Source organism: Drosophila willistoni (assembly GCF_018902025.1).
Source record: "Drosophila willistoni isolate 14030-0811.24 chromosome 2L unlocalized genomic scaffold, UCI_dwil_1.1 Seg168, whole genome shotgun sequence".
Taxonomy (NCBI): domain Eukaryota; kingdom Metazoa; phylum Arthropoda; class Insecta; order Diptera; family Drosophilidae; genus Drosophila; species Drosophila willistoni.
The window spans coordinates 143,144-157,655 of record NW_025814047.1 but is presented as its reverse complement, the minus strand read 5'-3'; the positions used below and the strand labels follow the sequence as shown (position 1 = coordinate 157,655).

The following is a 14,512-nucleotide window of genomic DNA, read 5'->3' as shown; positions in this document are numbered from 1 at the left end:
AATGCCCAATATTTTTTAAATGGTATATTGATTTGATTTATGTTTTAAACAAGTTTTGAAGTTTGAGAAAAAACACTTTTTCGAAGTTCTTATGATAAATTTTATATGGACTATGTAAAGAAGAAAATCCTATACACAGTTTGATAACATAAGAACTATGATTAAACCATAGAACAAGGACCTCCTGAAGAGAAAAAAGATACGCCTTACAGAAATAGAAACAGCAAACAGAAAGCAGGATAAAAGAATGAAAATTTAGAACCCCTAAACAGGACCATCATTAAGCAGATATCTAGATTACTCCGATTAACTTTTCTCAACAACCTGATAAATTGGGAGCTTCCTATTGTATTTAAGACTATAAATCTTAATTTTCTCCTCTCGTAGTAACTTTCCGAGTTGTACCTATATGGCAAAAACTTCACAGATGGCTCATCCAAAGTGTTTTTTATTGGCGACGACGGTTTTTTTATTTTTTCGCGGTTTGAAAATTTGTTGAATAATTTGCGTAGTTTGTCTGCTGACTGACTAAATTGCCCCTAAGCCTTGTGGGCGTTATTGCTATAGACAAAATATATTCGAAAACCAAAAAAAAGGTCAGCATAGAATCAGAATTCTATCAAGACAGTCGGCTATTGCCAAGTCAGAGCGTGACATTGATCAAGTTTTGTTCTTTTTTTATGGCCAAACTGACAACGACTGGTGGCTAATTAAGAAACCCGCCAACGCTTTACATTACTTTTGAGACAAATAGAAAGTTCAGGGCGGTCGGTGGGTTCAATGAAATGCGAGAATTGCTTCTTAAATTACTCATGAACAATTCCGGGTAATTGAAGAAACATTTAAATTAGAGCACGATCGCCCCCTCACACCAGTCTATGCGTCTTTAAAATTAAAGTTACACCACACGAAGTGACCTTAATTAGACCTAAAATTGCTTAGAAATGTGTTCATTTTGGGGTGGCTACTACTCCTCCTCCTCCCCGACTCACTACCCCAACCTAAACGTTAACTGAAGACTCACTTTCATTGCCAATTGTTTGGCTAGGAGAGGCAGGTTGACACACATTTTCAGGTATTTTGGTATTGATGAATCGCAGTAAATATTGTATTTGGCCAAGTAAATTGTATGCCAATCACGTATCTACGGAATACACCTGACATGCCAAGTGGTAAAACTGTCATTTGCCACTTGATTTTGTCACAAAACGTTGACTTTGAAACTGAACAGAAGAAAATACACAAAAAAAAACCCAACTAGCCGTGCCAATTGAAATGCAATGCATTGAAAAAATGCAAAATGATATATATATATATATATATATTAAATGGTTTATTCGATTCAATCCTACAAGGTGACATTGGTCAATTGTAATTTCAATTATTGCGTAGGCAGTTGGTGAATACGACTACAGATTTTGGCTTGTGTTTTTGTTTGTTTGTTTGTTTGTTTTTTGTTTTTTGGCTTTTTGGCCAAGTTCATTGGCTTTTTGCAGATTGATTGGGCTGATTGCTTAATAATCTCATCACCAATAGAGAGAGGGGGGATTAGTCTGTCTGCCTCTCACTCACTACTACGCCAAGGTGTAATTTAGTTTGCTTAGATCAAATCAAATCTGGAGAACTTAATTCCATTTGCTATAGAACTTTTGTCTGTCGCAATTATTTTATATAATAATTTTGAAAAAATAAAAAAAACTTATTCTCTTTTCTCTCTATTCCGCTCTGTAAAATCTTTAGAACAGAACAAGATGATTTCACGCCGCAAGATCATATCACGTTCCTTGGACAATTTGGATGCCATTGGCCAAGAGCAAGAGGAAGATGTTTGGCATGATCGCGAAAAGTTGTTTAGAGTGAGTATTAAAAACTACATATATTATTATATATACTAAATTTAGAAAGTATATTGCTGATTCAACTAAAATATGAATAAATATAATATTCACTTGAAATATTCAATAAATGTTAATGGAAAAACTTTACTTAAAGAGCAAGTTACCCATTATATGCATATATTTTACAAAAAGATTTTGTTCTAGAGTAATTCGGACTAGAGCTTATAAAATAAACTTACTAAACTAACTAACTAAAGCCGAATAACACAAACATTTTTGTATAAAATTAAAAAAACCAAAAAACTTTTTCGAAAGATGACTAAAATAAAAAGGGTTAAAGATAGGTTAGGTATTAAAAAATAAATTTATACGATTTTTAAAAGATTCTTTTCCAATTAAATGTTTTGGCAAATTCTATATAATCATTGGGATACTAAATATGAAATACTTTTCTTAATTTTAATTTGAATTTATTTATTTTACATATTCTTTCTATGAATTTCAATTTTTTCCATTTTGTTTCAATTTATAGCTCATTTGTAAAAGTGCATTAAATTAATAAATGTAATGAAGTAAAAAAAGAATATTGTATAATTATTTTTAAAAACAAAAGACGCAAACAATTGTATAATTTAACGTTCAATTTGAAAAGAATTGATTGATAATATGAGAATATGAATATGAGAAATAGATACTAACTCAAAAAACAAATATACATTAAATAATATATGTACAAATATATATGCATGTATGGAAATTTAAATATAGAATAACAGGTCTTAGCAGAATTTTTAAATATTAGCTTTATCGGAGTAAGATATTTTGAGCTTTATTAGAAGTATATAAAATCTGCTCTAGTTTTTTCCCTTTACTTAACATATCATCAAGACTTTCTGTATTTTTTTCGTAACTATTCTAATATCAATTGATTAATTTTCCATTCTAGGATCACATTAACGAAGTTTTAACCAAATGGGAGCAAATCGATGATGAAATTTGGGCCAAAATAATTGTGTTTGAAAAGAATCGTCGTGTGGCCAAGGCCTATGCTCGCTCCTCTGTGATAACCATAAATGGATCCAAACATGGCTTCGATGGTGTGCGGTAAGTTAGATCCACATATCATTATGATTAGAGTTTTAATAACAATTTGATCCTATTGCAGCATTGGTCTCAATGGCTTTGAGAATCCTATGAGAGATTCTGAAACGAAAGTGATCAAGAAATCCATTGGCGATGGTTTTAAAATCAAAATGGATGACATTGGCAATATATTCATTAAACGTTATGGCAAGAGCAACATCTTTGTGAATAGCACATCGCAGGGCAATGAGGAGACTGTGATTGGTGCCGACATAATGCAAATGCCACAAATGTCTCTGACCTCGGCGGGTATAACAGCCAAACTGTTTGATATGAAGAAATTTCAGACGAATATCAATCGAGAGTTTGCTCGCAACTATCCAGAACGTGGACGTCTGGAGAGGCAGTGTCTGTCGGCCGTTTCGCTGGTCAAGTCAAATAATAATCTAATCAATACACCAGTTTGGATACTGGTGGTGAATGTGGTGGCCATGGATATGTTGAAGAGTCGCCTGCAAGCATTACCCAAATCGATGGATGCTCTGGGCATGCGAGTGCCATTGACACAAAGCAGTGAAGATCCCTACTCGACCATAGAGAGTCAAGTGGGACTCATATATCCAACACCTGCAGCCTCCGATGATTCACAAAATTCACAGAATTCCCAGAATTCGAGTAATTCCTCAAGCAAGGGACGACGCAGTCTGTTTAGTGCTGCATTCCTCAATGAGAGTCCATATGTACCCAAGGTGAGTTCATTTGTTCTCAGCAAATCATCGTCAAACTAATTGAAGTAACTTCTTACGTCACTATCTTAGCCGGATTATGAGGCTGGTTTGGTCATGGACAAGAAGATGCAAAAGCAATTGCATCAGCAACAGCAACGCAAGAAGCAAGATGATCCATATTATTGTGGTCTACTGGCACGCATTCCCAACTTCATCAAGTCTTCGAAGCAAACGAATTGCCCCTCAGCCAATAGTGTTAACAAGGCCAGCAAAAAGGAGTCGAAAATAGCCCGTAAAATCTCTGTGCAACATCTCCAGCAACAACATCAGCATCAACAACAGCAGTTCCTGCAGCCCACCCAACCCATGCCCATCGCCACATTCCATCATTCGTATTTCCCCTACAAGCTCTATCCTTCCCAGCATCGCCTCTCACAGTCACAGCTCTCTCTTTGGGATGCACGTAGTCTGATCAGTGCTCATGGTAAATATATAAAATCCATTTGAAGTTAGCAACAATTATTAATGAATTTATGTTCTGCCTCCCTCTCTTTTTCTCTCTACAGAATGACATGATTTGTTGGTGAAACGGAAAAGTAATTTATTCATCGTCTAGCCTTAGATATTAATGATTGTTTAGTCAAAGGTCTTCAAATACGGATATGTGGAATGCATTTCCAATGTATAATGCAGCCATTTTTCTATGCATTAATTGTAATTGTTAATTAACAGAGATTTAATGAGATTATGCCAATTTGTAATAATTCCATTAAAATTTTGCCATAGTTTTCTTTTTAAATCATCGTTTAAGACTGAGCGAATGTCCTAGAGCACAACTGGGGGAAAGGAGGAGAAGAAGGAGAATGGTCTATCTACCATGGGGGGAATAATAACATGTCATAAAGTGAATCATTTATTACTAAAATTAGATTTTTGTTTAATTTGCTGTACATACAATTCATATGTAAATAAGTTCAATTACTGCAATTATAAAATATAAATAAAACATTTATAAATATACGAAAATTTTATACTTTTGTTCATCTTCTACTATTGTATTGTATAACAATCTAGCAATCATTTCAAGACCGAATTACGTCTAAAAAAAATTCGCATAAAATCAAATCTAGAAATACCTTTTAATAGATTTATTTTAAACACCATCCGAATCTTTTTTCTAGTTCATTGAAGATTGTTTGAATTTTTCGCCGAAATGCGTTGCTAAATGGCACGAATTTTTAATATTCTTTCCAAATATAAATGATGAATGGATATTTCCACATTATTTTTGAAAAGCACCAAAACAAGATTTTAAATTTGATTTTAATTAAGATTTATTTTACTTTCATTTAGTCGTGCTACATTTCAAAATATGTATATGCGTTATTCTTAAAGTTATCGATAAAATACTAAAAATCCAAAAACTTTAAAAACGAACCAGCTCAAAAGGCGCCATAGGGCTGCACTCTTAACGTGATCGCAAATTTTTGGTATTTTATGGTTTTCTACAAAAACGGTCACACTGTCAATTTGTTGCATTTTTTTGTCTTTTTAGCATTTTTGTTTAATTTTTCCGCGCCGAATTGTGCAATATAGAAGGTGGTGCCGCATTAATTTAACAATATGGACAAGTTCTTGCAACGCCAACCCTCGTGGAAAACCAAAACCTATGACAGTTTTGTGGCAACAGCGGCTAAAAAAAATCATCAGGATCAAGCCCAAGCTGCAGCGGCTGTTTCGAGTGCTGCAAATCGTCGACCGTTGGGCGAGCACCCAGATTTGAATTTAAAGAAACTAGTTTCAGGTTGGCTTTGCCCTATTACTTACCCTATTGACTTTCAACTTAATTTTTAATTTATCTGATGATCTAAATTAGTAGTATTAACTTATCAGCTTAAAAAAAACAAACCAAAAAATATAGTGACCTGAGGGCAATGTGGACAGCAGAAATCCCCAATCGTCTGTTTACCTATACGAAAATGTTGAATTTTTTATGCAATTTTTTTATTTTAGACAATCCAAAGAGAAATGAGAAGTTCTTGGACGCACAATCGTCAAGCGAATCCATAGCGGTCTTTCCCAGTCGAGCAGTCACTCAACTGAATCAGCATAAAGAGAACGTTAATGTTGCGGTAGTTGCACAAATGTCGACGCCAACAACAACAAAGCCAAAACCATCCACCACGGATACGATAACACCGACTACAACTCCCAGATATCAACACAATGATCCTTATTTAATACGCCTGCAACGCGATCTCAATAGTCCTAATGCTGCTCTCCGAGTTCGTGCCATGCAAGCCTTGAAGTAAGTTAAGGATTGATATTTGCTTAAACCATGTAACTTACTCAATACTTATTTTAGGAGTCCCTCCAAGGCTGCCGCTTATCACACCTTTGATGTGCCTTTAGCCGAGCAGTCGATCATCACGGCGGATGAACGGAATCCCAAGCCACTTCCGACCCTTCGTGATATACTTGCGAATGTTGTAGTTTATGTGGAAGTGCGTACAGGTAATGATAATCGCTCTGAGGGAGTCAAAACAATAATATCGAAAATGGGTGCCCAAGTCAATGATCGTCTTTTACGGTGAGTTTTAAATAAATATTCATAATTTGTGGAATTTGTTTTAATTATCCCTATTCATTATTCTCGCCATAGGAATACGACTCACGTCGTCTTCAAAGATGGTCTTTTGTCTACATACAAAAAGGCTGGCGAATGGAATATTCCAATTGTATCAATATTATGGATTGAGGCGTGTAAAGTACAACGACGGCTCTGTGAGCCTGAACAATTTCCGATCAGTAATCTCCATAAATATGAATATCCTGAACTATTTGGCAAAATAACGGTGAGTTCATGTTACAATTTCATAAATAGTTTACATGAGATATATATAGTAAATACTGAGCGTTTTAAGTCCACGTTCAATAAAGTTTTGTATAAAAAAGGCTTACTAAAATCCAAACTTCATAGGATTTTGCAGTAAATCCGATTCTTAACTTTGCCCTGATTGACCTACGATTAAAGGCACTTAGGCCCAATTCAATATTTCGTTAAATCCAATAATTTCCTTAATGACATTATTTTGACCATCTGTCCTCATCCTCAAAAAATAAGGCAAGTCACAGTGCACTGAAGAGAAAAGTTTATACTATAAACTTTATAGATATTAATACTATTTAGTATGTTCCTTCTATCTATCCAATCCAATATTTACTTTTCCCAACTAAGTATATAAAAAACTCTTAAATTTGTTACCATGTTGATTTATCGGGGGGTTGGTATAATCTTTGCAAATGTTTTCTGAAAGATCATGTAAAAATATCTTTAAAACTCTACATTACCAAGAAAAAAAAAAGGATAAATAGTCTTGACGTTAACTATTTATTAAATTGATCGTTTAATTGCTAGCTTTTTAAACAATTTGCAATGTTCATTCAGTTCAATTCATTGAATTTTCAACTATCTTATTGCTAACCCACATTGGGTTAATTTATGAAACCAACTCCACTTGATGAGGTAGAAAACCTCTCTATCAATAACCACCATTAGCACAAATAAATGATTAGGGGCTTAAAATACTTGTCCATAGCCTTGTTTTATTGGTCGCATAAAAACATTAGGAACATGTATAAGGCAAATTGATTATCATTAGATAGGAACTACTATTTGGCCACTTAAGCGGCTATCAGTCAGCACCACTTACACTGATGACTGAGATAAGATGTGAATGAACGGGTAGGGAGAAAACCACTAAGAACCGGCGATAGTTATGCATATCGTTGACATGACTTTAAGCCCCAAGCGACTGTCAAAAATTTGCACGTAACTAAAACTATTTGTCTCTTATTATTTTCGAAGTAAAACTTGGTAAAAGACGGGCGCAAAATGGTAACAAGACAGGCAGACAGACGGACAGACTCTTATCGCAAGACTGACAAAAAGTAAAGAGAAAATGAAAACATTTTGTTATCTAATTTAATTTGCTTTAAGTAAGCGAGGGTGATTCAATGAATCATTTCAATTTAACGTTATATTTCATATTTAAAAGATAACTTAAGGTCATTTAAGCCAATCGATTACTTGATGAATCTTTAAGTAGCAATTAAAGCCAAGATTTTTTGCAAAACGATGAGAAAACCCATTTAACAAGCTTACAGGTAATGAACGATTTCATTTCATTTGGAGACATCCACCACAATGTTTGTTATTATTGTTATTCTTGCTTATCAGAAACATGAGGATGTTGTCCAGAGCGTGTATGTATATATGTATATATCTATCTGCTATGAAGTAAAGAAATGACGATGGGAGTAAATGTTCTTTCTCAGTATTTATTACACATTATTATTTTATTACTTAAAATGTTAGACTGACGACAAGACGAAAAACTGTGCTGAACCGTCACATTGTCGACACGACTGACAACTTAAAACCTACTACTTCACAAGCGTTTTTTTTTTTTAATCTGTTTACAATTCGTTTGGAGAAACCATTTTACTCTTGCAATTTACATAATTATCTAGAAAGAATGTACAGAACGCGATTGCATCGTTAATATTTTATAAAAAACTACATATACATATTATACTTAGGGCTCTGAGCTTAAGGCATTTAAACGCGTTACAAACTTACGTACCTCATAAAGGTAGACGATGTCTTCATGATGAGATTGAAACATATATACAGATACATATATATATATATATAGGAGAATTAAATTAATTTTAGATATTAACGATTTAATTTACATTTGGTGGAAATGCGCGCACATTATAAGTACAAACGTTTACTGCTAGTTGCCTCAAGATAGCGCCACTTCCAAGCACATCATGATTAGGAAACCAGACACGGTGCCCCATGTGGCAATCGTGCCATTTCCACTAGCATGAGCCTCGGGTAGAATATCATCAGCCACTATGTAGATCATGGCACCAGCGGCAAACGACAAGGCATAGGGTAATATGAGATTGGCAAATGTGACAGCAACTGCACCCAGAACTCCAAAAATAGGCTCAACCATGCCCGACAATTGCCCATACCAAAGAGCACGCATTGTACTAAATCCAGCTGCGTGTAAAGGCAAGCTGACAGCTAATCCTTCGGGAAAATTCTGTATACCAATGCCAATGGCCAGATTGCGAGCACTTTCAAATGTTGTTGAGTTGTTTGCGGTTCCCACAGCACCAAAGCTCACACCCACGGCCAATCCTTCGGGTATATTGTGCACTGTAATTGCCACCACCAGTAGCATGATGCGTTTCCATTGGGATAAAGCTTCTTGGGCCTTTAACTGCTCATCCGTGGTTGTGTACGTGCATTGTTCCACCTCACTGAGGCTGCCCTTTTTGCGACGACGCGGCTCTCCCCTATGCTGAACACTCAAACAGTCCGAGAAGCTGTCCAGACTCTTGGAGATTGTTGCCGCTCCGGTGCCATTGTGTCGCTTTATGTCATCGATGGCTATATCCGCTTTATCCTTATTTGTCTGCGTCATCTGAATCATCATGTTGGTGCTATTGAGTCCCAAGTATGACATTAGCTTATCACAGCCATAGACAAAGATTGAGCCCAATAGAAAACCACCAGCTACGGGCACAAATGCATAGACTCCATACAGTTGGGAACTTTCAGCCATTTTAATGGCCGGTGTGAGCAGTGACCAGAACGAGGCGGCTATCATCACGCCAGCTGCAAAACCCAAGGCGGCATCCAATGAGCGTCGCTGAGTGCCGCGAACAAAAATTACAAGGGCAGCTCCGGCTGCCGTGAGGCCCCAGGTGAGCAGGGTGCCCAAGAGAGCTTGAGTGACGGGTCCATAGCCGGGTATCATGATGCGCTTTTGGCCTTGCTGCTAATCGTAAAAAGTGTTGTAAACTTGTTTTGTCGCCACCACCAGAAAATGCCACGTTCTCAGCTCCAAGAATTACTCGTACCTCCCTCTCTATCTCTGATCAGTGGGCGAATAGGTAGTAGTAAAGCGGTGGGGGAAATCTCCGTTTATTGTAGTTTAAACAAAAACAAACAAAATCAAAGAGAAATTCTTCTTCCATTCAATCGGGAACACTTGTTGCCATTTGCACCGTTCGTTCTGTAGGTGTAGCAGCCTCTTATCTAGGTAACTCTCTACTCCTATGTACTCAGAATATTTTAGTGAACTTCACAATTTTGGAATGCGTAATACTGTTCGTTGACTTAAAAACTTTGTTTTATTGTTTATATTATCTGAACGCGGCTGCTTCTAGCATTGTATGAATTGTATGAGCCGCAAACTGACTGAATTCTTGGCCCAAAACGAAGCAATTTTTATAAGGCAGAGCTCCCCTCTGCGCTGCGCCATAAAAACAACAACGCAGGCGCAGAGAGAGATAGTGACCGAGAGAGAGAGAGGGAGAGAGCTGTCAGTGCTCCACAGTGCTAGTTCAAATAGTGTGACCAAACTTTGGCGCGTTGTAATTCTTATTTTGAAATTGAGACGCAATTCCTAGCGGTTGATGTAGTAAAAAGGAAACGTGAATACGAATTTACAGTTGTAAATTTATAAGAATTGAATGTAACTTTCATTGATATTCAAAACAAAGAGAGTGAGATGAAAAGAGTGACTGAGAGAGAGAGTTCCTGATGCCACATGTGAGATAAAAACTTGACCAAATATAAACAATCTAGCCTAGTCAGCATCCAACGGTTGCCATATCACGTAGTTATAAACAAATAAAACAGTGTTTTTTAGCCCAATGTGACTGACAAGCAGTAGAAACTCACGCTACCGACCGCATTCAAGAATGAACCTAGATATAAATCTTTTCACCGACTAGAGGTATATCCTGCATTAGTGAAAAGATACATTAAATTCATAGAATCCCCTTACATTCCACAGGGCAAACGTCTGTCACATCATTCGCTTTCTTAAATACACTTTGTCGAGCTTAATATACCCTTTTATTTGATTTCGGTTGCAAGGTATGACAACAATAATATACATTTCAAAATATGATATCATTTACAGCGTGTACGTTGTATGCAACCCGATTCGGAGCTAAATAAAAGGCAACGTAAGCGTCAGGACACGCCCACTTCAAAGGACAAGGAGGCTGTAGAAACACCAAAATCCACACCAAAGGTGAGATACATCTTAAACTTTGACTCTAACTGAATATAACTGGTTCGCTGTTTCAGAATGACATTACGCGTTTTCTTAAGATCCTGAAGAACAATAAACATCTTGCTGTTGCTTCTCAGGATGATGAAGCTGTGGAATCGCCAGCCACTAAATTGTTAAACAGGCAAGTATTATATAATTTATTTTAATGAAAACCACTCATTGACTATCATTTAGAATAAGCAATGGCAGCTTCACACCTAGCCATGGACAGCCTGGTGATGGCAAGTCAAAATCCAATGGAAGCGGTGATGCTATTGCCATTATAGGGCAAGACAAACCCACATCCCAAAAGAGTTTAATCTTTACGGAGGAAAGTGCTCGTGGAGATGAGGTGGTAGTAGTACCAACACCAACTAATCGACCACGACGCAGCACAGTGGAGCCCGCGCCTGTATCAACGCCCACCCCAAAGGCCGCCAATCGACGGCGTAGCTGCAGTATAGCTGGAGAACTGCAGCAAACACAAGTTGGCATAACAGCTGCAGCATCAGAGCCGAGAATGACACGTCGCCGGTCTTCCCTGCAATTAGCAGCTAATGATTCTCCAATGGAATTAACCAAAAAACCAGGATTTTATTCCATTCACGAAGAAGCTGAAGAAACACCGACAAGATCTACTCGACGACGACGTAGTTCTACGGCAAGTGCCACCAAGCAGTCGTCGTATCAGCCCATTATGGAAGAGCCACAACCTATGGTAACGAGACGGCGTAGTTCTTTGCATGTACCAGCTAGTGCTCCCATGGAGGCAATCACTAGCAACGAGTGCGTATCGAGCGCTGGACGACGGCGCAGCAGCTCTTGGCATCAAGCCACAAGTTCGTCTAAGGATGCATTAAAAAAAACTTTATTCCATCCCATTGCTGAAGAGGCGCATACCGAAGTCACAATGGAAATAAGCAACGTGGCCACTCCTGTGGCAGCACAAGAAAGACGTCAGACGGTGTATACCCCGCAACAGATGGACATTAGTCAAACGAACATTAGTACTCGCAGCATAACAACATCCAGCACTGAGCTAAGCGAAAATAACGACCACATGGAACTAACAATGCTCCAACAGCGATCTCTGGTCAATGTGACTACACAAACCTCGCAATATAGCGATGAAGAGCCACTATTTAGTTCGACCCGTCTGCCAGTCTCTAGGGTTAGCAGCAGCAGCAACAATACTACAAATAATCGTCGCCGTACCATATTTAGTTTGGATATGCATGTCATTAACGAAGGAATTGATAGAATTAATCGTTCATGTCAGCGGCGTTCTCTAGCTTTGGCCAATGAGGCCGAATTGGGTGAATGCCACAAAGTGCAGACACCGATAGCCATAGTGGAGCAAGAAGTAGAAAAACCACCGCAGGCGGTGCAAGACCCAGCCACACCTTCCGAACCGAAGAGACGACGACTCTTCACTCCGAACGAAGAGGTTATCATTTCACCACCAAAATCCAATCGAAAATCTCGTCTGAGCATATGTAATGGACAACCTGGCTCTGCGGCCAAACGTCGCCGCACACTGGCTGCGCCAACTACTAGCAAGTCCTCAGAAACAAAGGAGACCACAACTAAATCAAGCGTCACAGAAACACCAACGCCCCAACAACCAACTGTCGAAAAGGAAGTAACTAAAGAGACTGGACCAAGCAATATAGCATTAACAGAAGTAGCAAGCGCTGATCAAGTAGAAGTTTTTAGTACCCCAAAAGGATCATCGTTGGACATTAATACTGATAGCAATTTAACTGATTCCACCAATATACCGACCACACCATCGGCGAACACAGATGGAAAGACATCAACTGCTAAACGCCGTCAAAGAGTGATCCGTACGCTGGTCCATACTAATATGCATCAAGAACAGATTCATGTTATACACAAGGTTGGTAATACAACCAATGTCTCTGACCCTGTAGAACAGTAGATCGTGAAATGATAACTATACGACACATATACATTACTTAATGTTTTTTTCCTATATTTTTCTACTTTTTTCCAAGTGTTAAAACAAGTTTTCTTTGATATATTAGATATTCGTAGGTAGAAATAAGGAAACTTTGAACTTATGTAACTTAATCGTTTTTATCTACGTAGTCCTTAGTCCTATATATTCTCGAAATTTGTACAATCATTTTTGTTATTTTTAGTTGTGTTATAGACCTAGTGTCCAACCAATTGTAAAATCATTTCTCATCCCTTGGCACCCACACTTAAAATAAATATTGTAATTTAAAATACAAAAAAACTTGCAATTGCCACATTTAGGCCCTACGTAAACTGCACGGAATGCGGCTGGATCCCACGGTAACCAAACGCACCACTCATTTGGTGAGCCTAGATCCCCGTCGAACATTGAATCTTCTGCGTGGCCTAATGCGCGGCGTTTGGATTGTAAGCTATAATTGGATATTGGAATCTTTGCGCTCCGGCAAATGGGTTTACGAAGAGCCATACGAATTGAAAGTATTCTCCCGAGCCGTGGAGGTAAGTGTGGCTTCTGTTTCATTCCGTTTTCAATTTCTTATCTAATCTTTATCATCTCCCACTATCAGATTTGTCGCACCGAACGTCAGGCGTTTGGAAAAGATTATCGTTGTGAACTTTTCCGTTTTATGGAAAGCTTTTACGTGTCATCGCATTGTCAACCGCTGCAATTTAATAATGTAAAAGAGATATTGATGCTGGGCGGGGCCAAAATCACCGAGAATCGTTTTAAGGCCAAATATATCATTGGGGATAAGCGACGTGTTGAAGATGATCGTCTGTATTTGTCTGTTAACTGGGTGCTTGATAGCGTTACGGCCATGCAGATACAGAAATTCGGAAAATATCTCATGAAGAGCGCCATTGTGACGCCGGCGGGCATTAGGTACGATAATCCTCCAACGGTGGACAGTAGTCCAGCATCCTCCAATAGAAAACTTCATGTGTGCTATAGAGATCCTGTGTTGGTATTAAACAAATAGTCTAAAAAAATATACTTATGTTTAGTTTAGCGTTTAAGTCGGATTATACAAAAATTTATACAGAAATTAAATTATGTATTTATAAATATCTCAGTAAAAACCAATAAGTTTTATCATATTTCTAATCAAAGCTATAAACTGATTAAAAGAGAACTTTACCTTAATCTCAATGCTCATATTTAAGTATAATTGATATTTTTTATACCTTTATGCATGTAAAATTTTTAATTGAACGGGAATAAAAACAATTTTATAATGTTTAATTTAACCACATTAAATTTAAGCATTACTTTTTCTCTCAAAAGTTAACAATACTATTAAAAATTATAATCGTATTCTTTATTAAACTTCAGTAAGACGTTATATATATATTATATATATATTATATATATGTATGTACATTACATATCGTTGCAAAATTTCTGTTAAATTTGTTCGGAATCGAATACTGATTGGCCGTCCTTATAGTCTAAGCTAAAGTACATCCAGAAGTATTCCTAATTTCAATACAGGTTTAGTTTTTCTTGGACAATATGGCCAAAAATTTGCATTTTTCTGCAGTTCTCTGCAAAGACTGATATATGTATGTAGATATGTATCTTTTATATTTTTAACCCTATACTGGTATTTTCTTGCATGCCAAAATAATGAAACTATTTTTGTACTACAACTAAAATATTCTTGTTTCCAATTTTTGTAAGTTTATAGCTAGAATTTTAGGGACTGATGTA

General features: G+C 37.1%; 3 protein-coding genes across 4 annotated transcripts; 2 read left to right on the top strand and 1 right to left on the bottom strand.

Moving 5' to 3' along the window:
- The first annotated feature begins 1,745 nt into the window (after positions 1 to 1,745).
- LOC6643275 lies at positions 1,746 to 4,345 on the top strand. The gene is made up of 5 exons (XM_002066195.3): positions 1,746 to 1,856; positions 2,785 to 2,942; positions 3,004 to 3,670; positions 3,740 to 4,133; positions 4,216 to 4,345. Exons 1-5 carry the CDS (start codon positions 1,752 to 1,754, stop codon positions 4,218 to 4,220), a joined length of 1,329 nt encoding a protein of 442 aa, XP_002066231.1. The 5' UTR covers positions 1,746 to 1,751; the 3' UTR covers positions 4,221 to 4,345.
- Positions 4,346 to 5,195: 850 nt separating this feature from the next.
- LOC6643276 lies at positions 5,196 to 13,890 on the top strand. Of its 2 annotated transcripts, none has more exons than XM_023176254.2 (9): positions 5,196 to 5,453; positions 5,663 to 5,957; positions 6,015 to 6,239; positions 6,312 to 6,504; positions 10,663 to 10,776; positions 10,833 to 10,939; positions 10,993 to 12,697; positions 13,081 to 13,299; positions 13,368 to 13,890. In XM_023176254.2, exons 1-9 carry the CDS (start codon positions 5,273 to 5,275, stop codon positions 13,779 to 13,781), a joined length of 3,453 nt encoding a protein of 1,150 aa, XP_023032022.1. In that variant the 5' UTR covers positions 5,196 to 5,272; the 3' UTR covers positions 13,782 to 13,890. The 2 variants fall into 2 exon arrangements, with proteins under 2 accessions (XP_023032022.1, XP_023032023.1); XM_023176255.2 differs by lacking the exon at positions 5,196 to 5,453 and adding an exon at positions 5,487 to 5,608 and having other exon boundaries at positions 13,368 to 13,889.
- LOC6643277 (zinc transporter ZIP11) lies at positions 7,971 to 9,641 on the bottom strand. Its single transcript, XM_002066197.4, has one exon. The coding sequence runs from the start codon at positions 9,487 to 9,489 to the stop codon at positions 8,461 to 8,463; it is 1,029 nt and encodes a 342-aa protein (XP_002066233.1). The 5' UTR covers positions 9,490 to 9,641; the 3' UTR covers positions 7,971 to 8,460.
- Positions 13,891 to 14,512: the final 622 nt, after the last annotated feature.

Bases quoted from the DNA above. Each gene is read 5' to 3' on its own strand.
- LOC6643275 (XM_002066195.3), top strand. From the start codon at position 1,752: ATGATTTCACGCCGCAAGATCATATCACGTTCCTTGGACAATTTGGAT. The intron at 1,857-2,784 runs GTGAGTATTAAA...TTTCCATTCTAG, and splicing joins ATCGCGAAAAGTTGTTTAGA to GATCACATTAACGAAGTTTT. The intron at 2,943-3,003 runs GTAAGTTAGATC...ATCCTATTGCAG, and splicing joins CATGGCTTCGATGGTGTGCG to CATTGGTCTCAATGGCTTTG.
- LOC6643277 (XM_002066197.4), bottom strand. From the start codon at position 9,489: ATGATACCCGGCTATGGACCCGTCACTCAAGCTCTCTTGGGCACCCTG.
- LOC6643276 (XM_023176254.2), top strand. From the start codon at position 5,273: ATGGACAAGTTCTTGCAACGCCAACCCTCGTGGAAAACCAAAACCTAT. The intron at 6,240-6,311 runs GTGAGTTTTAAA...TTCTCGCCATAG, and splicing joins GTCAATGATCGTCTTTTACG to GAATACGACTCACGTCGTCT. The intron at 10,940-10,992 runs GCAAGTATTATA...ACTATCATTTAG, and splicing joins GCCACTAAATTGTTAAACAG to AATAAGCAATGGCAGCTTCA.